The 27,270-nt window shown below is 41.6% G+C and overlaps 1 protein-coding gene across 3 annotated transcripts; it reads right to left on the bottom strand.

Moving 5' to 3' along the window:
* Positions 1 to 372: 372 nt before the first annotated feature.
* On the bottom strand, positions 373 to 26,942 carry sos2 (son of sevenless homolog 2 (Drosophila)). Of its 3 annotated transcripts, none has more exons than XM_062995670.1 (23): positions 26,681 to 26,942; positions 20,369 to 20,494; positions 18,229 to 18,360; positions 17,899 to 18,063; positions 17,371 to 17,568; positions 16,985 to 17,128; positions 16,637 to 16,747; positions 15,267 to 15,365; positions 14,720 to 14,847; positions 12,736 to 13,379; positions 11,977 to 12,058; positions 11,740 to 11,862; positions 11,530 to 11,642; positions 10,714 to 10,936; positions 10,486 to 10,605; positions 9,519 to 9,681; positions 9,127 to 9,244; positions 8,729 to 8,901; positions 8,333 to 8,449; positions 7,950 to 8,196; positions 5,973 to 6,029; positions 5,349 to 5,452; positions 373 to 5,041 (listed from the first exon to the last, which is right to left on the bottom strand). In XM_062995670.1, exons 1-23 carry the CDS (start codon positions 26,759 to 26,761, stop codon positions 4,478 to 4,480), a joined length of 4,032 nt encoding a protein of 1,343 aa, XP_062851740.1. In that variant the 5' UTR covers positions 26,762 to 26,942; the 3' UTR covers positions 373 to 4,477. The 3 variants fall into 3 exon arrangements, with proteins under 3 accessions (XP_062851740.1, XP_062851739.1, XP_062851741.1); XM_062995669.1 differs by having other exon boundaries at positions 7,944 to 8,196; XM_062995671.1 differs by lacking the exons at positions 20,369 to 20,494; positions 26,681 to 26,942 and having other exon boundaries at positions 7,944 to 8,196; positions 18,229 to 18,445.
* Between the last annotated feature and the right edge of the window lie 328 nt (positions 26,943 to 27,270).

Below are 27,270 nucleotides of genomic sequence, written 5' to 3' on the forward strand. Positions count from 1 at the left end.
GTGCAGGGCCCCTGCCGACTGACAGCACAACTGAGTGAATATATAATTCTATAATAAATAATAGTATATAATAAGATGTTCTTAATGTACTCTCCATCTGTTCTGTCCTTTCCTTTATTCCTCTTTGCTTTGTTTCTTTATCATGTCAATCTTTCCTATATTTTATCTATTTAAATCTGTTCCCTCAAATCTTTTGTCTCACTTCTCGATTATTTCTTGATCTTTTACGTCAGGCTTCCTTTTCTACCTTTATTCCTTTCTTTCAAATCTGGCTTCCTCAGTCTTTTATTCTTTCCTCTTTATCCTCCACCATTGTTCTAATCTCACAGTCTTGTAAGAAAATGTAAAGAAAAATGAAATCAGATTAAAGAAGTCTGTACAAAATAAGACTGGCTGTTTTATTAATGAGTCCCAATGAGAACATGATAGAGGACCATGCCCCAAAAAAAACGCATACACACAAATACACACACACATACACACACACGGGCATGATGGGAAACAAGCTGTATTTGATGTGACATCATTAATAATCCACTCCAAATCTAATAAGGCCGGGAATTGAGGGGACTTGATTAATACCGGGAGACTGAAATAAAACACTTCCAGCTCCTCAGAAGCTATTGTCCATTTGAGAGGCATGGGGAGACAGGCTGTGTCCCAAATCAATCTAAACAAGGGCACTAGATCATAGAAAGGAGGGAACTGTGCATGCAAACTGGTTAAGATTTTAAGTTTTTTTTTAAAGAGAAGAATTACTGGGCATGCAAGGGCACTAAATGGCAAGTGAACAGAAAAAGGCACTAGAAAGATGGCCACTAAGTAGTGAACATGTGGTTGGGCTGATTATTCATTAATAATTAGACTGTTTGGCAGATCACGGCTCTTAAATATACATCATTTCAGGTCTGTTGGTGAATAGTGAGTTTTAAGGGCACAAGAACAAGGGCACATTGGGCACTATGAGGCATTTGGAACACAGCCTGACTGTAGTAAAAATGGTAAATTATAGAGCGGCAGCGGGGTCAGCTGACCTGAGCACATCTCGTTAACAGTACTGCCCTAAAGTGCAAATTAAACAAATAAGAAGGCCCCAAATTATATTCAAGCACGCATACATACACACACACACATACTGCATGGCAGCCCATCAGCGCTCATCTGTAACAGGCAAAAGTGTGAGAGAAAATATTTGGACTGTTTTTCCATCCACATGCTTATTCTGTTTAGTACACTAGTATGTGATTTGGGACACAGCCACCATCATAAAGCTATCTGGTGCAGTGCTGTGTTTGTAGGTAATGTGCAGTTTAAGATCTAGTAGTGTGTTGTACTGTGATCCATAGGGAGTGTCTGAATTATAGTGCATCAGATTTAGAACACTAGTATGTGATTTGGGACACAGCTATTTGAAGTGACCAAAAGCTTTGTTGTATCTGTCTAGCAGCAAGAACGTGATGCACCATGGCACAAATCTATTAATGGTACCATCCTAAATACTGACATTTTTGGTAACTGTGTAGTACCCTAATATGTAAATAAAAAGTGATTTGGAACACAGCCACAGGCAGCGGACTAGAGTGAAATTGTTCCACTCGGATGAAAACCCCTTGATATGCAGTACCATTTAGAACGGGACAAATTGTGCTCCTGTCTCTGCAAGGCCGCGTCCCAATCCGTATGTTATTGGACTACATAGTATGTTTAAATATTTTGTCACATTTAGCAGCCCTGATTCTCCTGGTGTTTGTTATGGTAATGCATTGTTTTATACACCAGTACACCAGTTTCCATGCTCATATCGTACTATCATTTGGCATTTTAAATAAGGCAAATGGCATTTGGGTGGTGCAGCGCTCTAAAGTCTTAGCAGCGCCAAGCGGACACAGCCTTGTGTCTGAGTTCACATTATTAGTAGTAGGTTATGGCTGTGAAAAAAGTAAAAGTGTAACAAGAACTTACACTTAAAAAAAGACTTTGGCCACAGTGAAAAGGCAACAGCATAAATACGAGTGTTCGAGTAAGAAAGGCCAGATGGTGAATCTCCTCCTTGCTGCAGCAACGGTGCCTCCTGCTGGCTGGTTAAGGTATCAGTAAGAGTAGTGGAGGAAGACAGAAAAAGTAGGGTGTTTCACCATACATCTTAGAGCTCCCTGTAAGAATCCACCAGTCTCCGTAGAAAAGAAGCGGCCCTGGCTTTACACATGTCAGATGAGACGTGTACAACCTGCAGCCCACCTTGACCAGTCTGGATGCAGTGCATGCAGCAAAGGTTGCAGGTGCAGTAGTAAACAGGACATGCCGAACAGGATGTAAAAATGTAAAGAAATAGGTACTAAGGCAAAATGTTTCCCCTCTTTCAGCTGCTACCTTATTTAGGCACTGCCACAGTGACTTATTCAGGTCTTCACACCAGATTTGGTACAGTTTTATGCCAGATGCCCTTCCTTATGCAACCCAACTAATTTTATCTGGGCTTGAAACCGGCAGTGAAACCGGCACCTCCCAATGGCTAGGCTGTTTGGACCCCTCACATAGCCAACCATGTCTGTGTGGACACCCTATGCTATATTTAGTAACTCTTAATACACTAGTATGTGATTTGGGATGCAGTCACGGCCACATTAAGCTATTTAGAGCAGCACTATGCCGTTCAGGAGTGCACACTTTATTTTTAAGTCAAGCGTAATTAAAGTGTCCAATAGATAGTACACCAAGTTAAGTACACTGTTGTGTGATTTGGGATGCAGCCACAAGGTTTGGTAGTGGCCAAAAGGTTTGCAGTTAGATTAAGATGACCATAATTTAGATTTTTTAACAACAAATATTCAGTACCACCTCATGTGGTAAGTTCAAAAGTGAAATAATGAATTTTTCATAATGAATAAAACATGTGGATGGAAATGTAATGTGTGTGTGTTTGCGTGTGTGAGCGCATTGTGGATGATGCTACGATTGTCTGTGTTGTTATTAAGGCGGTGTGTTGTGTTTTGGGTTTGAGTAGCGCTAAACAAAGGCATGAGGGCACAAAAACACTGTACAGAATACTCATTAGTAAATTCACTCACTCTCTCACTCACTCATACTGTAGTGTACATTTTGTTCTAAGCGTTACACAGCTGTATTTCAGTTTGCTTTTGTTCGGTAACAGTGTAAAGGCACGTCTGATGTCATCAGGCCATGAGAACAAACTCCCCATCAACAGCCAATCATTGAAGAGTGTCCAAGTTGCATGATAGAAATCATAGTCTCTCTCTCTCTTCGGCTTTTACATGGCTTTAAAATAGACATTCAGCCTTTGATGATCAGTTGTAATCAGCATGCCCGGTCTATCCAAACGGGCACAGCCTTGGCTCTGAGTTCGAGTTTCAGTCACAGTTCAAAGGTCATGGCTGTGAGTAAAGTAAAAGGCAGCGTAAGAGGCATGGTGGGTGAATTGGTTAAGACTTTGGCTGCGGTAAAAAAGCTGCAGCACAAATAGTTCGTTTGTACCCCCCTGCATTCTCATTGCCTGTTAGGCTGGTGACATCACTGTCAGCCCGGTCTGATTGGACAGCACTGGAGTTTTATCTTAGTCTCTAAAAATCCACTTGGTTAACGAGCAGTGATTAAAAAGTCGTTGCTTCACTTTGATCTCACACGTGCACACAGACATGTCCTTGTTTTGCTCAGTGATAGATATGTGGGTCCACAAAGGCAGGGCTTAAATTACAGTCAATCAGCCAATCGTAACCTCAATCGTGTTGTCTTCACTAACACATAAATACCTGTATATTCGCTGGGATGTTTGTGAAAGTATAAAATAAAATACTGACTGCAACTAAAGCAAGACTAGTCAGCTAGTAATCTGGTCAGCTTTGCCTAGCTGGGAGTAACATAACCGCAGAAGATGCTAAGCGACATTTAGTAGCTAGCTAAAGCTCACAGCAAGGCGAGTGGATGTAGTGCACAAGAAGCTGTTTGGGTTTTGGTCTAATGCAGCAGTCACAACTTATTTGAACCTCTTTCTTTACTGCACTGGAGCAAATGTTAAATGATCAGATTGAACCTGTGCCATGTGATTGATGTCATTTACTGCACACCTGCCAGCCAATCAGGAACTAGAACTTTTTTAAGATCATGGTATATCTCCACTCATTTACAGTACACAGCATCACTGTTTGTTTGGAAAGATAAAACTGGTTCTGTGTTTCAAGTAACGCTCACCTATTGTCCTATGGGATATATTTACTATACTTTTACAATACTATTATGTTTTACGTTTATTTTTCAAACTAAGCATACTTTAATTGAGTAAAAGTTTTGACTACTTCACCCAGTATTTGCCCTTTTGTGTCATTAAAACCAGTAGCTAAGTGTTGTAATGTCATAATGGTTTGCGATTGGTCAATCACATGTAATGTAAGCTCTGCCTTTTTGACCCATATATACCGATCACTTGCCAAATGTAGGACACACACACACTTGCTGACCATTCTCACTGGTCACTGTCGAACACAGTGTGTATGGACGGCTGTGTGAGTGTGGGCGGAGCTAGTGTGTGGGTGGGGTGAGAAAGCTCTCTCTTGTAAGTCTTTGGGGGCAGTTTGGGCAGCATTGGGGGGGTGGAGTTGTGCCTTGGTGGAACAGGAGGGGGTAGATGGCACAGGCTGAGCGCAGAAGAGCCTGAAGTGGTGCAGGAAGCATTGACAAGACGTCGTGGCACTCGAGGGGATGGGGTGCCTGGGGTGGGCAGGGGGAGGCGGGGCGAAGGGGTGCCCGGTGGAGTGCAAGGGGACGAGGGTATGCTGCTGAAGTCCCACTGCATTCGGCCCCCGGGAGACACAGCCGGGTTCATGGGGCAGTTAATGAAGCTCTCTGGAGGGCGCTGAGGCACTGGGGGCAACGCCTCTGGAATGGGGTCACGGGGGGGTGGAGGTGGAGGGGGGCTCAAAGGGCCGTCCGGCTGATCACTTGCTGACCGAGGAAAACGAGGAAGAGTAGGAACAGGAGTGCGCAATCTTGGAGGAATTGCTGGAGGACTGTCTGACCTGGAACCCAACTACACACACAGACACACAAACACACTTATATGAGTGCTGAAATAATCTGACCTACATTAAGAATATCTGATTATTTAATGTTTATGAACACTTTTTTAAATATTCTTACTATATGACAGAATTCTGTGGTATTGTCTATAGTCAAGCAAGCTTTACATGGCCAGGAGCAGAGAAGCTGCATGACTGTGGCCAAGACACACATATACTACACCACCACATCTACTGTCTATATATATTTTTGACCCAGCTGATTTTTAGACAACCAACAATAAACCTTAGTCCTGTGATTGTGTACATGTGTGTTACCTTGTTCTCGGAGGATGTATCTTTCCTACGTGGAGGTAGTGGTGGAGGTTTGAGAAGCTCATCACCCAGCTGGTGCAGACTTCCACACGACACTGAGTGAAACTCTGCATGCACACACACACACACTGAGATAACACTGGGCTAATATTAAACCAGAATGTCAGTCTAATTTTATATTTACACTATAACTGCACATTATGAATAATAATAAGATCATCATCAGTAGTCATAATCTTACACACCAGTAAATTGTCTAAATTTAGATATATCCAATTCTCCTGTGCACTCCCTTGCTGCTTGAACTACATCTGCAGGCTAACACACGTATTTGGTAGGTGTGAAGCCCAGGATGCTTCTTTTTCCCCAGACAGTTTTGGATCCTTCCAGAGAGCTTTATCATGTACAGAGGAACACTTTACACTCTCTGTATTCCACCAACACTCCTACTGATACCACAACCAGGCACTAGGAGGGGCTGTTGCAGCAACAAGGAGGATATTCACCATAACACATTCCCTCTCTCAAAAACAGCTGATATATTAAATGCAAGTGAGAAATAAAGCTAGATTTATCAAGCAGTATACACATACCGATTAAATTAAAACATTTGTAGGTGAAACTTACTGGAGAAAGACTTGCTGGATGCCGGCAGCAGAACAGGAGCAAATATGCTGTTATTACCTGTACACATAACAACCCCCCACCAAAAACTTAGGTTAGAGTAATAAGTCGGTAGTAATAGGCGTATTGTATTTTAGTGTAGGTACTGCATTTTTCAGTGTCATTTACAACTTTCCTATAACTTACCCCGTGGTACTGTACGTATTTAAATCTGTCATTCAGTATTAAGTAGTTATTTTCATTGATAAGCTGTACTGTACTGAAGCACCATGCTAAATTTGGTTACTCTGTTTGAGGGGAGACCTAGTGTACTGAGGCAGACTGCATGGGTGGGGACAGTGGACAGTACAGTCCGTTGATTGGTGGAACTGAAACATCATTAGAGTAAGAGGAAACAAGTGCCATATTTAATTCCCAAATGCAATTTTTTTAAATTTAAGTATCATAGAACAGTGTTTCTCACGGCACCCTTTAAAAGTATGCAAAATCTCAAGTCACCCCAGTCTAAAATGTATTAAAAAACGTACACTCTGCATCCCTCGGACTGCTAACACACACGCACACTCACCATAAGGTGTCATTTAGGGAGGGAGGGGTAAACGTGACTTACTTTTAATGGGAAACCTGAGCCTGGGATGATGCACACAATCGCCCTATTCTGGCAGGGATGGATGAGAGGCAGACGCGGAGCTCCTGGTCCAGAGCCCTCAGTCGCTCCCTGTACTTGTTTTTGATGTAAGTTAGGCTCGAAAAGCTCAGTTCGTGCCATGAACGAATCAGATTTAACATAATTAAATGAGTTTATAGTTTATTTCTCAGTTATTTGTCATTATACTAAGAGCACTGCTTCTTTTCTGCATGTTCTCTCTGTAGCTCGGCAACGGCTCTCTTAACTCAAAAGAAGCTTTATTGGCATGACAAATAAGGACATTCGTATTGCCAAAGCAAGTTAAAGAGAAATAATAAAAAATAACAATAAGAAAGAACAAAAATATACAGAACAGTTACATGTGCAAAAATATAAAATAGAATAAAATATTAATAAAAACAGTGCAAAATAATAACAAAATAAAAATTATAATATTTACATTATTGAGGTAGTAATAACGATCAGTTTGTGTGTGTGTGTGCGTCTCTCTCTCTCTCTCTCTCTGTGTGTGTGTGTGTATTTTATATATTAATAATTTAAATATTAAATTATTAGTATTTTATTCTATTTTATATTTTTTGCACATGTAACTGTTTTGTATATATTTGTTCTTTCTTATTGTTATTTTTATTATTTCTCTGTAACTTGCTTTGGAAATACGAATATCTTTATTCGTCATGCCAATAAAGCTTCTTTTGAGTTTGAGTGTCTCTCTCTCTCTCGCGCTCTGTGTGTGTGTGTGTGTCTCGCTCGCTCGCTCTCCGTTTTCAGATTAGAATTTTGATAATAAACAGCTCTTATTAATTCCCTCTACTGATGGAAGCGGACTAGGTGAATTACAGCCAAAATGCGCAGAAATAAACATATATGTAGCGGCTCCCAGAAGCGCGACTCGGTTCCTTTTAAAGAGCCGTTCAATAGAATCGGATCGTTCGCGAACGACCCATCACTATCAGAATATTTTTGACGGCACCCCTGATGAAGCCAGACGGCACCCCTGGGTGCCGCGGCACCCCGGTTGAGAAAGGCTGTCATAGAGAACGTAAAAGTCTAAATCAGAGCTACAGACAATTAAATACGACAGAAACCACAGCGAACTTAAATTGGCAATTGGAACAATCAGGTATGATATGAAAAGTTTCATATCTGGATGCGGACCTTATTGTACTGCAAGGTACCGTGCAGCAGAAAAGGGGCTTCTGTGGAGTAGCACCCCTATACCACATAAACCTTAACAAACCAATAAATCTAAATAAGAAAACCCCCCAAACTACATCATATACATTACAATACGTTTTATTATTATTAATTACTCTTTTACTCACACACACCGTCATGCTCCATGAAGACAGAGTTGAGGTCGGAGCAGGCGGAGGGCGGAGGGGTCTGGGTGGGTGTATTTGGGGATGTGGGCAGTGACGTCATGCTTTCTGTCTCAGTCTCCGCAATGCTTCTATAGGTGATTTTAGACAGAGGGTCACGCTCCAAAGGTGCAGGTTGTCCACGTATCACACTGACGCTTACCAGCCGCTGTGGACGCATACCCGGTGACTTCAGAGAGTATAATGTCTTCCTGGGCTACACAGGGGTGAAAGACAAAGGGATACATTGTTTAATGAGAACTGGGTTATAACACATACAGTAAATAACGTAGAGTGATAAAACATGGTGTGTGAGGCAGAGGTATGAGGTACGGTGAGTTAGGTACACTTACAAAGCGTGGAAGCTGTTTGCAGTTGCGAGGTTCAATCTCCTGAGATTTGTTAAACAGGTAATCTGAGAATTCCTTCTCACCCATATTGGCCATTGGGTTCAGATTTTCAAAGAACCTCTGTAAAATACACACACACACACACACTTTAATAAGCTGCAAGTTTAGTGAACAACAGAGGTCACAATTAATGTCACTCAGCTGGTCACATACATGGCTTAAAATGTTTGAAGGTCTGCAGTTAACTCTGCAGTCTGTTTGAATTCCAACAGCACTTGCAATTATTTAATACTGTTTCAATCCAGTCATTGTGTTTTAATGCTTTCTTTTTTTCCAGCTACTATTACTGGCGTTTCAAGAGAAAGTAGGAAGGTGGGTGAGTAAATGAGATAAGTGTACCCTAATGTCTTGTTCTACCCGGAGACAGTATGGCTGGTTCTGGTACTGCTGGATCTCTCCGGTGATCTCTGCTACCTTACGTCTTTTACTGAAGTTTATCAGCTCTTTACCGTGACGCCTCAGGAAGTCTGGATTCCCCTCCTCAGTCTTCAGGATGTTGGTCAGATAGATACCTGCAAGCACACACAGGTCAACTAAATCAGCTTTTATATTTTAATTTACACCTTCAACACATGCTTGGTCACCAGCCACTTCTCTCACTTTTCATCAGTTTCCTAATATGGTCACAGCTTCCTGTCATTCTAAACTCATTCTACCAGCTAACCATGAGAATGTTCTATCTCTCTTTCTCTCTCTCTCACACACACACACACACACACACAAACACAAACACTTACCAAAAAAAGGCACACAGGGGGGGTTGATGGATTTGAGTTTGGCCAGATATTTTTTAAAATGATCTTTACTAAGCTCCACTGCTTCCTCCAAAATTTTCTTCTTCCTCTCAGGGACAGCCTACACACACAGGTGCGCACACACAAACACGAACACACAAACAATATTGAACTTAGTTCAGGTGAGGCAAGTAATAAAGAATACATGTCTAGGAAAAGTTGTCTATCAAGAATAAAATAAGTCCATAAACAGTGTCATTAGAGCACCGGACCAGGGCGGGTGCAGCACAGAAATCTTTCATGTTTTCTAGCCATGCTAGCTTACAAAAACAACAAAAAAATTTTATCATTCCCTCATCCGTGTGTGTGCATGTGTCTATGTGTGTGTGCTGTACCTCAAAGGTGTGCTCCAGGCGGTACACTGGTACTGAGTTGATTGCACTAACAATCTCTAAAACCCCATTAAAGTTGTTAAGCTCCTGGAACACCTGCAGAATCTCAATAATCCTCATCAGTACCGCTGTTCTCTCCTCCAGGTTCTCCGCCTCCACTATACACCTGAAAGAAAAAGAAAGCAAAGGAGAGAAAGAAAGAGGGAGTGAGCAAGAAAGAGAGAAAGAAAGAGTGAGAAAAAGTGAGAGAGTGCACACAAGAGGGAGACAGCCAGAGAACTAGTAAGCTAGAGGGAGAGTCTCTATTTATTGTTGCCATTAAAAAAATGAACTGCTGCAGTTGATCTTGACCATATTATTTATTTTTGGATTGTTACAACTTTGTCATATTTTTGAATATATTCAGCTCACTCACTGACTCACTGTAAAAAGCCGAATCCCAAAAGGAAGCACCATCCACAACAGGACATATAAGGAGTGTATTAGTGAAGGGGAAGAGGAGAGGTTTTCTTGCTCCCTTATTGGCTATTTCTAATCGTTAGGCTGTAATTAGTGGGTGAAGGGCAACACCACATGACGAACAATTTCCAACACGCTGAAAAATATCAGAGCATGGCGCTGGACTTCAGGAGAAGTGATGATGAGGATACACCGAGAATAGTCACTGAATAAAAACATCTCTATCAGATTTGTAGCGTGGACAAGGCATTTAGTAGAACAATAGTCTAACAGGCTTGTCCACTTAAATTCCAATCTCAGCGGTGCTATCAACCTAGCTGGGCACCTAACAGCCACAGCTGGCCATGTCTGAGGAAGAGAAGGTCAATGGAGTTCATCATTCGCTGCAAATGCAACCTCTGCTGGCTGTTTATGGCATGCATGAATGCTTCATTGCATGACACTGCACTAAACTGCTTGACAGAGGAAAAACTACATGTCCCATGATGCAGTGGGGAAGGGTGTGACTCACTTCTCAAACCACAGGGTGAGGTTGGTTGTGTGTCGGATCATCCTCAGCAGATTGGGGGAGTTCTTCTCCTTATCCTCTTTAGTCCAAACACTGCCCACCAGCTCAGAAGGACGTACAGCCCTGCGCACGCACACACACACACACACACACACACACTAGATGTACACTCTCCAACATCTGATTGATTAATTAAACAGTGACCACAGCTTTTGTACAAGCATTTCTCACCTGTACAGGTCGGACTCAAGCAGAGTGAGCTGGCGAGCAATCTCCATGGGGTGAAGGGTCATAAGGTCGAAGGTGTCAACCTGGCCGGGCCGGCTGATGTGCCACTCTATGGCAGGGGGCGGAGACTCAAAGGTAATGTTATGGCTGATGCTGTTCGGCTGCGTCTGAATCTTGCGCTTAATAATCTTACTGATAGATTCCACCCACTTACGCATGGACTTCCCTAAACACACAACAAAAAAAACACACTATTATTCCACAAAGGGAACTTGAGTTAAACACATTTTTTTCAAGTTTTCCAACACATCACTTGTAGGTAAGTGAATGCCCCCCAATGGTTCTAATATAAATATGAATAATATGATCTTTCATGTCACTGTGAAAGAATCTGAGCTTTTCTTTTTTTTTTTATCAGATCTGCTTTAAATGAGACACACTGCTGCCTTTAGGTCACTTCACGTCACACAAAACTTTCATTTTGCTTCTTTAATTCTTTATTTGTCATTCTGAAATAATCTTGCTTTTGTGTGTTGGATCTTTGTCCTCAGCTTTAGCTTAAAGCTTATGAGCTAACATTTTTTATAACAATTTTCTGATAGAGAAGGGAACTCATGATTTCCTTAATAACCTTATCCAGGTTCTGATGCTGCAACGCACCTTTACACCATTACAGTACAACCTTCACTTAGTTGCTTGACTTTGATGGATGAGTAGGATGAGATGCTACAAAGCAGCATAAAATAAACCTGGTTCTGCATAATCAGCTAATATTTAACTCTATAAGTATATTCCCGGCCATACTCTGTGTGTGTGTACCTCTGAGCTGCAAGGTGTTGGTGATGTAATCCTCCAGTCTGTTGCGCAGTTCAGGATCATTTTCAAAGTCGTAGAAATGATGTTCCACCCACTGACGGAACACATTTAAAACCCTAACACACACACACACAAAATTGAGCATATATATATATATATACTCACTATATGTTGTCAATAGCTGTTTGTGTGTGTGTGTGTGTGTGTATGTACCTGAGCTGAACAGGCTGTACATATTCTCTTCGAAATCTCTGAAGCTCGGCTGCCATTGGCTGATCCCCATTCCACATAGACTCAAGCTCCGCCTCTGACTGCTCTGGCTCTGGAATCTCAATCCTAAAGCACCATAAAAAAGGTAAATTGAAGCAGCTTTAAATTCTACAACTGATGTATTTTAGTCATCATCAACTAAGATGCAAGAAATAATGTAATTTCAGTGTAGATGTGTACCTCTCAATAAGCAGTGTGAGGAGATCCTGTGGTTTGCAGAATGAGCGGTACGTTGTTAAGAAAGTGCGTACAAAGTTTGGGTCTGTAAAAAAGAAAAAACACAAAACAGCATTTTAGCTGCACCTTATGTGGTACTGGTTTTCATTTTATACTGTATATCAGACACATCACTGTAAACTAAACTTCGTTCTAATTAATAAAAGTATATGATACTGTATATAACAGGATAGTGTAGTATAGTTTGGTTCTATGTAGTATAGTATAGTGTACAGCATAGTGTAGTATAGGAAGATGCAGTACAGTATAGTACAATATAGTGTAGTTTAGTACAGAAAAGTTTAGTTTAGTAAAGTGCAGTACAGTGTAATGTAGTATAGTAAGGTGTAGTATTGATTTATTAGAATTTTAACGTCATGTGTTACACACTTTGATTACATTCATGACAGGACAGGTGGTTACTGGTTACACAAGATTCATTGATTCAAGTCTTCAGTCATGGACAATTTTGTATCTCCAATTAACTTCACTGCATGCCTTTGGACTGTGGAAGGAAACCCGAGCTTTTGAAGGAAACCCACGCAGACCCGGGGGAGAACATGCAAACTCCACACAGAAAGGACCCGGGCCGCTCCACCTGGGATTCGAACCCAGGACCTTGCTGCTGTGAGGCCGGTAAGGTGTAGTACAGTGTAGAATAGAAAAGTCATTTCAAAACGTACCTATTTGCTCTGATTTGTTAAAATATTATTGCTATCTCACCTGCATACATGTGGTACGTGAGCCTTTCGATGAGCTTATCCACAGTACCCGCTTTGATGATGGGGATGCCCGTTTTGCTCTGTGTGTGCTCCTCAAACACAATGTTCTCCTCAGAGTCTTTGACAGTAAACCGGTAAATTTCGGGGGAAGGGAGGCGGAGCGGCTGTTCCTGCTCTTCCTTTTGCAGCTCAGCGTCCAGCATGCGCTCCAGAGTGCAGCGGTACTGCAGCGTCAGGAGCGCAGCCATCCAGGCGTTCTTCTCCTCGGCTGAGCGGGCGCAGAACACGGCCCCGCCATCCTCTCGACCCAAAAGCTCAAAGGCGAAGCGCAACTCAGATGAGTCTTCTCGGTCCACCACGCGATATTTACGCAGCACAAACTTCTCTTTCAGACGGAACTCTGCTCCCATCAGCCGTGAGCTCTGATTGGCCTTGCAGCTGATCATCAGGCCGTCAAACAAGAAGTTGTGGCGCTCGTGCTTTGCCCCGGCGCGCACCAGCGGCCCCTCCATGATGAACTGGCTGCAGCACTGGCCAATGTCTTTACCTTCCCAGCCATCGATGCTGCGCTGGATCTCGTTCATGCGCTTTATCGCTAGCTGTTTACTGCGTACCGGTCGGCTGTAGAGCCGATACAGAGGCTCACTATAAAGGGAGCAAAAGGAAAGACATCAATTAACCAGAACTCATCAAAGTTGTTTTACTAAAATATGATTTAATTTTATTTTACTTTGTTAGCTTGTGTCCATAATTAGTTTGTGCATTATTCCTCTGCATTAATCACTTTAATAACGCATTACTAACATAAAAAAAACATAAAATTAACATGTGATTTGGAGGCTGTGTCCCAATCCGCATCCTATCCATTTAATAGTGTAGCTAAACAGTAATCATACCAAGGATGTAGTGAACCCCACTTTAGAGTGGTAGAAGTGGTTTGGGACAGAAAAATGTTGTATTAATGTATGATTACCATCTACGATTATCCTGTACCAGCTATAACATTAGCCAGCCTACATGCTTCCACCTGATCCATTAGATCAAAGCCAACAGGGCATGCTAGCTCTGCATAACTAAAATGTACTCATATTAAAGGCAGATTTAATAAGTACCAGTAAGCATTTTGCACATTTTCACACAAACTAGTCATTTATAGCTTCCAAGTACAATTCCAATGGCCACCTTCATCAGTCCTACTTAAGCACCCGCATTCGCTGGCACATGTGAAGTCACCAGCTGCCTCTTTACACCAGTCAGTGATGGATTCTCACAAAGAGCTATGCTTCATGTGGCCTTTACTGCTCATGTCGCGCCTCTACCAGATGGCAGGGGTCACTGTTATAACATCAGTGAAGAGAAACTCAACAGGTCTCTTCCCACTGCAATATGTGACCTTCATTACTGGTTTGAAAGCCTGTGTGTGTGAAGGGGGGGGGGTCGCATGATGCGGCTGGTGACCCAGCACTGCTTGATCAGATATGGGGTTGTGCAAGCAGCAGCGGATTCACAATAAGAAATTAAATATGTATAACTTGATTAAGTGATAAGGATGGGTTGGGGTTCCAGAAAAAATAACAGACAGAAATGAGTCAGGAAATGTCAAAACCCTCAAATAGACTTTCTTGTGTTCTGTCCAAAAAAAATTGTTGCCTTAAATGTCAGTCCTTGTAATGAGCTTCATTACAGATGCTACAGATACGATAGCAAAGTAATGAGAGCATAACTGCTCACATGGTGTTTACTGCACTATTACAGCAATTCATATTTCAGATGATGACTGCTGTACTTTCTGAACAGTAAGTACAAAATGCACCCCTCCTAAATCCTGTTTGCGAATCAATATATATAGCTGTAGTATTTATATAGCTGATACTTTGTCATCACCGTTCTAACAAGCTTCTGTTGGTTTGATCCACCGTGGCTACCATAACTCCACACAGCTATAGTAATTTCAGTGTGGTTATAAGTGTTGAGATGAGGCTTACCCATGTTTACGGCGGGGCTGGTGCTTGCTGTGGATTCGCTCGATGCTGCTCTGCAGGTTCAGTAATGCAGTTTGGGCTTGTTTCAGATGTTCCTTGTCATCATTGTCCATACTGCGATCTTGCAATTTCTGTACAGAAAATTCTAAAATTCAGCGTTAGGCAGCAGGGACTGAGAAACACACCATATATTCTGAATAATTCTGAGCTAGCAACTTGTACACCAGTATTCGGATTTGTTCTGGGCAAAAAGCCTGCTGCAACTGTGGAGGATCCATAAAGGTCCACGCTGGCTTAGGAGGGCTGCAGATTTACACATGCCCCCTCTGGCTGTACTTTTCACCAACAGCAGACTGCTACACAGAGCTGTGACATGTGGAGGTGCATGATATTTAAGTTTTTCTCAACACACATTTAGAGACATCAACCAGACAGTAGTTGAGTTGCTGTTGCAACGAGGTGTTACCCCTATTCAGCCATCCCTCCATCAGACATGCATCTATATCTGCTTTATCTGAAAATGAATGAGTGTGGTGTGTGATGCACTGACCTGCAGGAGCTCAAAGTAATGCATACAGTGATACACAGGAATCATCATCAGCTGGGGGAGAACATACTGCACTGCGTCCTTAAATCCTTCAGCTGACGACTGTACACACACACACACACACACCATTGAACACAGAGAGAGGGTGTGAGGGTTAGCTAGACAGCTCATAAGTGGCATTTGTGTATAGTAGTGTGGATCAGTTGCATCAAATTCATATTAGTCTTAACATTAATAGCAAAATACCAGAAGTATATGGACAGCTGACCATGAGTTTGTTCGACATCCAATATCAAAACCATGAGCATTAATAGAAAACTGGATCAACCTTTGCAGCTATAAAAGCCTTTCAGTCAAAATGAGGCTCGCAATCAACATTCCAGTGTATTTAAAATAAGCTCAAGGAGTTTGATGTCAAGGTTCTGTTTGGTCAAGTTCTTGAGCTTAAAGCACTGGTTGGGAACCTTACTATTGGCTGGGCTGCAACAGGCTGCAAAACAAAAAAGCTGCCTGCGACCCCATCGCTAAAGTCTGAATGTGATCCTTATACAAACTACTAGAACAGGAAAGGTAGAATCTTTTCATTCCTTCATTATACTTTTTTTCTTCATATACAGTAGTTTTTAATCCCGCTTTGCAATGCCCTTGCTGAATGTGCCACTCCTGCACTGGCTAAAGAGAACCAGGACTATTGTGTACCCCCTACAACACGTGTGCAGTCTACAACGAGCAGCAGACTCGCAGAGAGCCGTATTGCGTACTGAGAAGCACGCTATAAACTCCGTGAACCATCCACCAATTCAGCAGGTGCCTCAACCACCAGCAGAGGTCACATTTTAAATAAAGTCGAAGTGGGATATCGGATTAGGCTTCAATGGGTGAAATGAGGAATCAGTTATGATAAAGTATGTGCACCTGTTCATAGATTCTATGCACAAGCTTAATCTGTTTACATAACTATAAATACAAATTTTGGGTTGAGGAAAAAGCTGTGCAGATGTTGAAATGCGAAATGCAGCCTCTGAGATAAGGATGTAGCTCTGCTAGACAGGACAGTAATATGAGTAGCAGACTGTGTGTGTGTGGTGGAGGGGTGTCTGTGTGTATACTATGTGTAAGTACACAAGTGTATGTCTGTGTGAGCGATCACAGTATCCATTTAACCAAGCTATACACTCTACAGGACCCCCCAAATCGATTATCTACTACTTTCTCCACCACACACACACCACCCCCACATGGAGCAGTGAAGCTATTTATAAAGAGCTAGGATTACACACGCACTACACTGCAGCACATAATGAGCAGGCAGACAGAGTGGAAGAGATTCTCGTTACTATTATAGACAGTATGGAGAGCCAATGAGAACGTACCTGGAAGTGCAGAGCCACAGTGGGACGGGACATGAGGTTAGTAAAGTGATCGTGATACTCTTTGGAGAGAATGTCCTGAGACAGGGTCTCATAGGGGTCGAAAGCTTGCTCCTGTAAAGAAGACACAGAGTTAATTATTATAACCCACTGGTGCCTTTATTATTTTGTTTCTCATGCCAAATGTAGATTCTAAACATACAGCAACATAAAACTGGCTAGACTGCAGACAATCTCAGTCATTCATGAAGGACCTGTTTTTTGATGGTTCTTTTCCAAATTTTCCCCAGCATACTGGGTTTTCATCCTATCCTTGAATAAGAGACCATTGTTACATGACGCTTCACTCACCTCAGCAAGGTCCTCAAAGCAGCTTCCAACCAGAGGATGAGGACTTCCATCTTCTGTCATCTCCACCGCATCCTCAATCAGACCTAACAACTTCATCATCAGCTCATGAACCTCCAGGATATTACTGAATACCAGCTCTACATCCTGCACAGAGAGAGAGGTTTTTTTCAGGTATTTCTGGGTAGCATTATCACTCAAAAGTTCATTTCTGCTAGCCAGCTAATGTTAAGTCTCATGTAGCCCAGACTTAATTGGATTAAAGAAACTTCTAGACGATTTTGCTGTGACCGAAACAAGCTTCTCACATGGTGCGTAACATATCTCTGCAGCTCTGCACTGATCTGCAGAAAAAGTCTGTTAAATGTCCAAATTATACAAGTACTCACCTGCAGAGTGAACAATTTACTGTTGGTAAAGGATTTGCGGAACACTTTAATGATGAGGTCGAGCTCACGCAGGTACTGCCGCTCCTCAGCCATCTCCAACCTCACTAGGTCATCGTAGGTGAGCTCACCTTTGGAGTCCTCATCTGCACCCTGAGACACCAAGCCCACCTCTTCCTGATCAAACATGTCCATCAGTACCTACAACAGAAAAAAATGAATCAATTGGAAATCCCTTCACAGCAAGTCATAAACCTGTTAAAATAAATGCCTGTCCATATAAAAAGGCTAGTTTGACTTGGCTACAAGCAGTACAATGGTATACTCGTTTGCCAAGGTCTGCCTTTTCATGTGCAGAATGAATTTTCCTGATCATGACCATGAATTTGAATTAGCAGCTGGATCATGTAGTGTTGGCAGCCTCTAAACCCATGTTAATGTTAAGCTGGCTTGCCTGTGGACAATGACATTTACAGTCAAATTAGCTTTACATTGCCATGCCTCTGAGGCTTACTTGTCTACAGTTCTCACCTTATCGGCACACATGGAGACTTTAATGTCCTGCTGGCTGATTTCATAGTGCCGGATGTTTCCCACATAGTTCCCGGCGAGTTTGAGGATGTCGGCTGAGATGTACTCCAACACAGCCACAATGTACAAAGAAACATGGTAGTCGATCTTATAGCCGAGCACCTCCTACACACACAAAAGACATCAGCGTGGGGTTAGCTAATGATTTAGCTCTGGCAACATCATCAGTCCAATGTGGACACGTCCCAAACCATACACCCATTTCATTCTATACACCTATCCTACTTTGTATAAAATGTGTGGACACCAAGGGAAAAGATGCATTCCTACCTTCAGTAAAGGATGGATCTTGTCTACAGGAAGTAGCAGAGGGCTCCTGCGTTTTCGCTTTTCTATGGCTGACTGGGCATCAGACATCGCCCATTTGTCTATAGGGAACGGGAACGTCTTCTGGATTCGTTCCTAAACACACAAACACAAAAGCATTAGCGACTACCTCCTCCTATCGTCGACTCTCGCGAGTTTGAGTCCCTATGATGCCACAGGCAGCTCATGATCTGGGAGTTGACTGGCTGTCCGATCTCTCTCTATCTAACATCATGTCAGCCTATAACATTAACCGCTCTTAACTTTTCACATTTGTGCCTGCTGTGTGATGAATGAAAACACATTCACAATACCCAAGGATGGGCAGAGGCTAGAATACGCCTCCTTCCAAATGTATGACACCTCTGAATGCATTCTTCTACCAGCCAGCAGTGGAATCTTACAAGCACATCCTAAGCATATCAACACCTTACTCTGTCCATGTTTGTCTGCAGCAAAACTAGGGGTCTGTCTGAAAATCTAGTGACATGCCCCGCTGCCTACTGCCTACCTAGGCAGCTGCCTAAGTAGTGAGGATTCTAATAAGACATTGAACTTATAAGGCATGTTATTTAGATGCACCACTTAGACAGCCATTATGCCAATTAGGTTACCACAGCTTTCGCTTACTAAGCTAACACAGTTAGCCTCAGGCAATTCAAACCAATGGGCTGAGGCAGCACAACCAGCTACCATGCTGGCTAGCATTGCCACTGGCAAGCCTGAATTTGCAAATAAATGACACTTGTACATAGGGCTGGGTATCGCCACCAATTTCCTGGATCGATTCGATTCCGATTCACCAGGTCCCGATTCGATTCGATCTTCGATTTTCGATTCGATTTTCGATCCAATTTCGATTCAACACATTTAGGCATATTTGAGTTACATTAACAGGTTTTGTTTACATATGTACAGATGTTCAGAGAACGAATGTGATAATTGTACAAAGAACACTCATTATTACAAATATTTGTGTATTTTGTTTACATAAATAATTAATCCAAAACAGAAAACAGTAACATTCAACAGCCAGGTGTATGTTTACATTACATTTACAATGTTGTAGCATGTCAGACAAATGAAATAATAATAAAAAATGAATGTTACTGTTTTCTTCCATTTGTCTGACATGCTACAACATTGTAAATGTAATGTAAACATACACCTGGCTGTTGTACAGCTTATGCCAAGTTTACACTACACGACACTCTGATTAACACCTGGTCGCTGTAATGTTCACACTACACGACTGATCGGCGATGGGGGGTTTTACACTACACCATCTATCACCAGGGGGAATCACAGGCGAGCTTCTCTGGTCTCCAAAACTAAGTTTTGTCACGAAAACACACGTGAGAAGTGATGAAAGGTTTAATGATACCACGTCCAAACATGCACATCAACAAGTAGCGAGCGATCAAAGTTTGTGCGCTGATGAAATAAATGAATCTGAGTGGATTTGGCAACACGAGCAGCATGGATCGTTCTGTAGTGAGTTGGAGGTTAATAAATATTTTGTTTTGTAGAGAACGATCTCGCGTGTGCTGATGTATTCTGATAGAAACTATATTGCGCTCCACCACCTGTTTCCAACCTCTCCCCTGTGTTTCCCCTCACTGTTTCTCACATTGATTGAGAGCCGAGTTTTGATCGCAGAGCGAACACCGAGTTCCTCCCGAATCCAGAGCCGAGCGAAAATCAGTGCAAAAAGTTGTGTAGTGGTCATAACTTGAGCTTCTGCCATGCTAAACTGATGTGCAGGTCAGATCTCGTTGCATGAAAAAAACAGTGGCTGGTCACGCGAAATTAAAGGGGGTAACAATAGTAATAGATTTCCGTGTGCACCGTAAAAAGGAGCGTATTTAAAAAATCGATCTCGCATTTATATGAATCGATATCGGATCGTTCAAATAAAGATCGATTAAAATCGAAAAATCGATTTTATAAACCCACCCCTACTTGTACACCTCTATACAAATTAAAAAATCAATCAGAATTTATTCACATTTGTAAAGAACTCCAGATTCATCTGCCATATTTGAAATTTTTTGTGAGGAAAGTTATCAAACATGAAGACCTGCATGGAAATGTGTGTGTGTACCTCTACATCTGGTACGGTTCTGGGTTGGCTAACACACAGCATGTTGAGTAGCTGTAGTATGAGTTCCTCTATGTGCTGCAGTGCATCTTCTTTGGCCGACAGGTTGGGATGCACCTGTAACTGTACCTGCAAGACACACACACACACACACACACACACACACACACACACACTTAATAAATTCTTACATTTTGCACATCTGCAGTTTTAGCTCCATAACTGTAATATCCAATCTTGTACATATAACACTTTGTGGGTATACAATTACTGACTGTAGCTTGTATGTTGATTACTACAGTTCACCACTTCCTCTACTCAATCCATCATCAGAAAGTGGCCCCAGTAAAAATTTGATGCAGTTGGACCATTCTCAACATGACAATGGTACTAACCTAGTCATAACAAGATAGCGTGTGTCCTGATAGAATGATATGAGAGTAGCAGATGCAGCAGTGTTGTTGGGAATTGTTAACACTCACTGTCAAAACCTTCACCCAGTGACCACTAATAGAAAAAAGCAACTTTGGAAATTTCTACTAAGAAATCCGGACAGTCTCGTCAAATATGGGACCTCATATCCACATGGTTGTTTTCACAGTTAACACCTGTGTAGTCTTTGCACAGCTGAGTTCAGATTCAGATTGTTCACACTGATGACAAGTGATGGTTCATCTATTGATGAGTTTGGTGCTCAGACAGACTGGATTGAAATATAGCTTCCTCTAAGGTTTCTAGTAAATGTTTTCCCATTTTGCAGCCTGGATATGAGGGGGCTACTGTGCATTTCCAACGCAAAGTTTTGAACTATGAGTTATGTTTGCTTTAATCTAGTTATTTTGTTAGTTTTATTAGTTAGTGACATGGGGGTCATCATAGTTTTTAAAACAAATGCTAACCAGCACAAGCAAGAGAAAGGCATGCTGTTTGGGCAGTGGTAGCTCAGAAGTTAAGGTACTGTACTAGAAATCACAAGGTTGCTAGTTCAACCCCACCACTGCTAAGTTGTTACTTTTGGACCCCTGAGTAAGGGCCTTAACCCTTAATTGCTTGATTTGTATTCAGACACAATTGTAAATCATTTTGGTCAAAAGCGCCTGCTAAATGCTGAAATTACACTGCCTGGCCAAAAAAAAGGTCACCACCTGGATTTAACTAAGCAAATAGGTAAGAGCCTCCCATTGGATAATTACTGCATGGGTGATTATGTTTCAGCTGGCAACAAGTTATTTAACCCTAACTGATGCAGTGAGTAGTTTCTCATTTGTTAAACAACCACATCCTGTGGTCATGGAAAAGATGTTAATCTGTTTCAGAAGGGTCAATTTATTGGCATGCATCAAGCAGAGACAACATCTAAGGAGATCGGGTTAAGAACTGTCCAACGCATTATTAAAAAGTGGAAGGACAGTGGGGTAGCATCATCTTCGAGGAAGGAATGTGGTCGGACAAAAATCTTGAATGATCGTGATCGGCGATCACTTAAACGTTTGGTGAAATCAAATGGTAGATAAACTACAGTAGAACTCAGGGATATGTTTAATAGTGAAAGTAAGACCATTTCCACATGCACAATGCGACGGGAACTCAAGGGATTGGGACTAAACAGCTGTGTAGCCTTAAGAAAACCACTTGTCAGTGAGGCTAACCGGCAAAAACGGCTTCAATTTGCTAGGGAGCATAAAGATTGGACTCTGGAGCAATGGAAGAAGGTCATGTGGTCTGATGAGTCCAGATTTACCCTGTTCCAGAGTGATGGGTGCATCAGGGTAAGAAGAGAGGCGGCTGAAGTGATGCACCCATCATGCCTAGTGCCTACCGTACAATCCTGTGGGGGCAGTGCTATGATCTGGGGTTGCTGCAGTTGGTCAGGTCTAGGTTCAGCAACGTTATGTGCCCAAAGAATGAGGTCGGCTGGGCGATTTTGCCCAAAAAAAAAATCTCGATTATTTTAAAATTATAACCGATTGTCGATTACGATTTCGATTTTTTTTGTTCTTGTATAATGCAATTGAAATAAGACTCAGATTACTTTTTTTTGCATTGTAAATTAAAATGACTGCAGAAGTGCAAAAATAGTACCACCACCACCTATAATTATCCTTTTAAGGATCTAAAAATTTATAACAATAACGATCACAATAATTAAAAACAAAATGGAAATCTGAATTATCTATATGCTTTATAAGAATAGCTCACAAACAACTCTTTTTAAAAAAAATAATGTGCAGCAAAACCTTACATTAGGAAAAGGACTAAAAAAAAGTTCTTTACAGGTTTCTTAAAAGAAACACGAGTCTGTGCTGTGCTGTTTCCACCACTGAGTGAGTCTGTATCAGTATCTATACTGGGGGAGGGGGGGTGAAGTAATCACTCAGCTCAGCTTTGATTTTGTCCTCTTGTGATTGGGGGGTGGATGGAGGGGGCACGTTCTGCTTCTAACTATATAGACTACAACTCCCATGTTTCCACGGACCGTCACATGTCCCCGGTCAGCCAATCCTGATCGCGCTCATCGGCGCCGGAGTTTTGATTCAGTTCAGCGGTGTTCGATTCAGTGAATCTTAATTAAACTCTTCTGTTTGTGTCTCGTTTTACCGATCGTGTTTACGCTCCTTATTTCTGAATCTAACCGTTACCGTGTATAACCCTTGTTGTCTTCCGTTTACTGTTTTAGTTTATCCTCTGGTTTTGGACTCTGACCTGGTTTTGTACACTGTTTTTGCCTTTTTATATTAAACTTTCCCTGATTTATATTCCACGAGCGTCTGGTCAGTTTCTGCCTCGTGTCATGTTGGTATTTTAGTAAAAATATAAAGTATGTAAACAATCGCGATTGTCACATTCTAACATCGGGTGAAAACGTTCATTCTGATAAACCGAATTAATCGTGAAAATCGCCCAGCCCTAGGCTGACTACCTGAATATACTGAACAACCAGGTTTTTCCATCAATGGATTTTTTCTTTCCTGTTGCCACAGGCATATTCCAAGATGACAATGCCAGGATTCATCGGGCTCAAATTGTGAAAGAGTGCTTCAGGGAGCATGAGACATCATTTTCACACATGGATTGGCCACCACAGAGTCCAGACCTGAACCCCATTGAGAATCTTTGGGATGTGCTGGAGAAGACTTTGTGCAGTGGTCCAAATCTCCCCATCATCAATACAAGATCTTGGGGACAAATGAATGCAACTCTGGACAGAAATAAATGTTGTGACATTGCAGAAGCTTGTGGAAACGATGACAGTGTATAAATGTTTGTATTCATGGTGAGAAAATGCAGGATTAGCCACACACTGTCATTTCTGTATAGAAAGTATTGAATATGACAATACTCAACAAATTGTAAATGTAATAGTTAGCTACACACAGAGAGAATAAGGTTCTGATGTGAAATATCCATGGTTAAATGTAGAAGAGCGCACACACACACACACACACACACACACAAACGAGGGGTTGTGTATGGCTCTGTATACTGGTGTCTTGTTTCAGGCTTTCTTCCATTAAGTACTGATGGATGCTCCAAAGGGACACACACAGACACACACACACACAGACTGAGCTCCAGGGATGTGCAGCAGCAGACAGTAGAATATTGATGTGTGGAATGAGAAGAGACGGAGTGGATAGAGAAGAGGATGGAGTAATGAGTGCAGAAGGAAAACAGCGAATGTAGAACTGTATGTTTATTTACTAGGGCTACACCAATTGTGAATTTTAACGACCAACTGCCAAACAGGCTGACTGCCAACATGTTTATAGGTTTTTATTTGTTAATGACCTAACTCACAATTGAGGAGAGCCACAAACCATAATACACCCAAGTCAACATACATGCAGCTACTTGCACTTCATCCTCACAGAAGATCAAAAATCATCAGCCACTCATACAATCACCTCTGACAGCCACAGCACAGGTTGCATTTCTGCAGCAGCGATTCAACCTTTCCTCGGGAAGGCAAACTGTACCTGTAAGATGCCCAGCCAAATCAAGAGCACCACTGAGATTCGAACTGGAGACCTTAAGTTCTCCACAGTGGTGGGCTAGAGCATTAGACAGGCTGGCCATGCAAGTGCCGGTAGTTAACTGCTTAAATAGAAACTGATAAATGTGCTGCCATGTTAAAACACAACAACACGTAAACAAGTTCTTCATTATTCAGTCAGTTTTTCTGTAGGAGCTGATGAATGAAGCTACACACACTCACAGAGTCATGTACAGTGAGGAAACACAGCTCATCAATGTATGTAATTGTTTTTGTTAAGGTGAAAAAGTCTCTAAAAGATCTTATAGAGCCCTAAACACTGTTTTTGTTTATTAATAAATAAAACAGCTTCATATATGAGAAACTAAGAGGTTGAACACAACTGATCCCACCAAGCCCCCCCCCAACAGTATGTGTGTCATTATGTGACTCAGTAAGCATTACATCATCTAGCAGCTTTTTATCTCATACACATAAATCATTTCATTATGTTTCGTAGTGTTCACACACACACGCACACATGGACACAAACACAGAGTAAAAAAGGCACTGAGTGGTTTTGGTGTGTATATCAGATGTTATAAGGTTGCATTACAAATGCTCCTTTCATATCAGATTTTTTATTCACCCTGGTATTTTTACTAGTAATGATTAAACATTTCCAACTAAAATGATTGAGCGGCTTTTATATCGCAAGCAAGTAAATCTAACCAAAAGGAGGTGATCAAACTGAATAAATTACATTTCAACCATTTCTGGAACTCTTCTGTGACTGAGAGTTCTACAAGCTCATTTCACTTTGTATCATGACCTCCAAATTCTTCATTACAGATTTCGATTTCTACAGCAGATGGCTTCTCTGTGTCCGTGTATAAACATGGCCAGTTTGACTGCACCAATTATAAAGTATGTGAAACAAAGTATGTGGTCTTTTGCCAAGGTCGCGTAGAAAACCCAAACCGTCACTCAATCCCAGAACTTCCCAAAAAACTAGTCTGCCATAAAATAGAAGCTGATTAAATATGTGCAACACTGTTCACAGTCAAACAGGCTTTGTAGAAGCACAGGCTTCTGCTTTTTATTCATCCATGTGATCACATCAGTCAAGCCTTAAAGTTTAATGTCTAAAACAGGGTTTTCTCCTTGCATGGCAGCCTCTAATCCCATTGTGATTCAAAGCTTGGTTGACTGTGGAGAGTTAATATGAACTTTTAAACTGTATTCGCACTGGTCCTGACTGCAGTTATTCTGTTCATCTAACACAATTCTGCAAAAGCGCACAGATGAAATCAAAATGACTCAATAAATTTACGCTCATGGTTTTTTCTCTCGCTCTCAGTTTCACTCTCATTGGTTTCCATGGTGATTAGTACACCACCATTCTCCGTAAACAGAGGGAAACCCCTAGGTGAGAAACACACACACACACACAAACACACACTGAGTCAGGCTTGTATTGACGTCATTGTCCTTAGTCGGGTTTTGACAAATCATATAAAAAAGCTTGTTAAAGCTTGTAAGTACACACGTATGCACACACACTCACACCTGCTCCCAGTATCACCTGAACGTAGTGCTAAAACATGAGAACAGACTTCATAGATTCATCACTACATGTGTGTGAGCCTGATAAATACTGCTGATGTGACTAAACTTAAGCAGATATCGTGAAATAAGTGGTGAGACCCATAATGCATTAAAAATATACCTACAGTGTACAATCACTCTAATCATAATCTTATCTTCTCAGTGGGGGCCCTACAGTGACCCCTATACAGTGATGGAGGTGGCCAAGGCACTGACTGATGTATAATCAGGTTTTATTTGTGAAGAATTATCATCAAAGATCTTGTGTACAATTTCAACCTAAGTCACCAATCATGACTGTTTATTTAACAAATGTTTTAACAGTGTAATGACACTAGTACACAAGCTAGTACACCCCAGGCCATTCTTTTCTCCAGAAAAAGCTTAACAGAACCCAGACAAAAAATGTAAATATGGCATATTTTGTAGATTTGATTGCACAATTCCTATTCATTTGCTATTTCACTTTAACATAAAAACTAAATATAAATTAGGCCAAGACTTTTGCACATTCAAGATTTTGTGTTATCCCCTATATATTAAATAAGTAAATAATCTGTAATTGTACATTAAAACGTGCAGATGTTTCCACTTTCCATTACCAAAACATAGAAGAGGTGTGAAAACTTTTCTGTAGTTGCACTAGTTTCTAAGTTTCTATGGCAAACATAATTCAAAACACTGACATTTATTAAGAAATGTGTTGTGTTTGAATCTATTTTATTGAAGTGTACCTTTCTGAGCGCCTGTACGAATAGGCCTCTCCATTTGGGACTGTTCTCCTCACTGGCGAAATCGTAGTTGGGCTGCTGCATGCCTGCCTGCGGAGCGATGCTGAGGCCCGTGCCCGGCTCTGGACTCTCTTCATCGGTTTAAGCGCTGCCTGAGGCCCGCTACCACCACGGACCGACAAGTAGCCACCTGCTAACTGGTGCAGACAGGCGGTTACGAAAAGTCTGAATAACTTCAAATACTTCGGTTTTATTAATTTTAGATTCTTCAATGTTTCTATACCACACGGATTCAAAATAAACTAAGTTTAGACAGCCATCACAGCTAAGTGGCTAAGTGCAGTCAGCTAAACTGACATCAACTGCATGCTATGCTATTCGACTGTCATTAGCTAAACCATTTCGCGTTAGCATTGCGCTAATCGGATTTCTTTTTTCCACCCGAAATAGAAGCAAATGCGTCGCGTCATGTCCTAGCTAATATCTGCTAACAAACTGAAACAGCTAATAGCAGTCACAGTCTTGTATAAACCCACAGGTTATTGCTATCTATTTATGCTAAGCTAGCAGCACATCTGGACCGGTAGCGTTAG

The sequence above is a fragment of the Trichomycterus rosablanca genome, chromosome 5 (genome assembly GCF_030014385.1).
Source record: "Trichomycterus rosablanca isolate fTriRos1 chromosome 5, fTriRos1.hap1, whole genome shotgun sequence".
Lineage (NCBI taxonomy): Eukaryota > Metazoa > Chordata > Actinopteri > Siluriformes > Trichomycteridae > Trichomycterus > Trichomycterus rosablanca.

Bases quoted from the DNA above. Each gene is read 5' to 3' on its own strand.
- sos2 (XM_062995669.1), bottom strand. From the start codon at position 26,761: ATGCAGCAGCCCAACTACGATTTCGCCAGTGAGGAGAACAGTCCCAAA. The intron at 11,863-11,976 runs GTACACATCTAC...ATGGTGCTTTAG, and splicing joins CTCACACTGCTTATTGAGAG to GATTGAGATTCCAGAGCCAG. The intron at 5,042-5,348 runs GTAACACACATG...CTGTGTGTGTAG, and splicing joins ATACATCCTCCGAGAACAAG to TTGGGTTCCAGGTCAGACAG.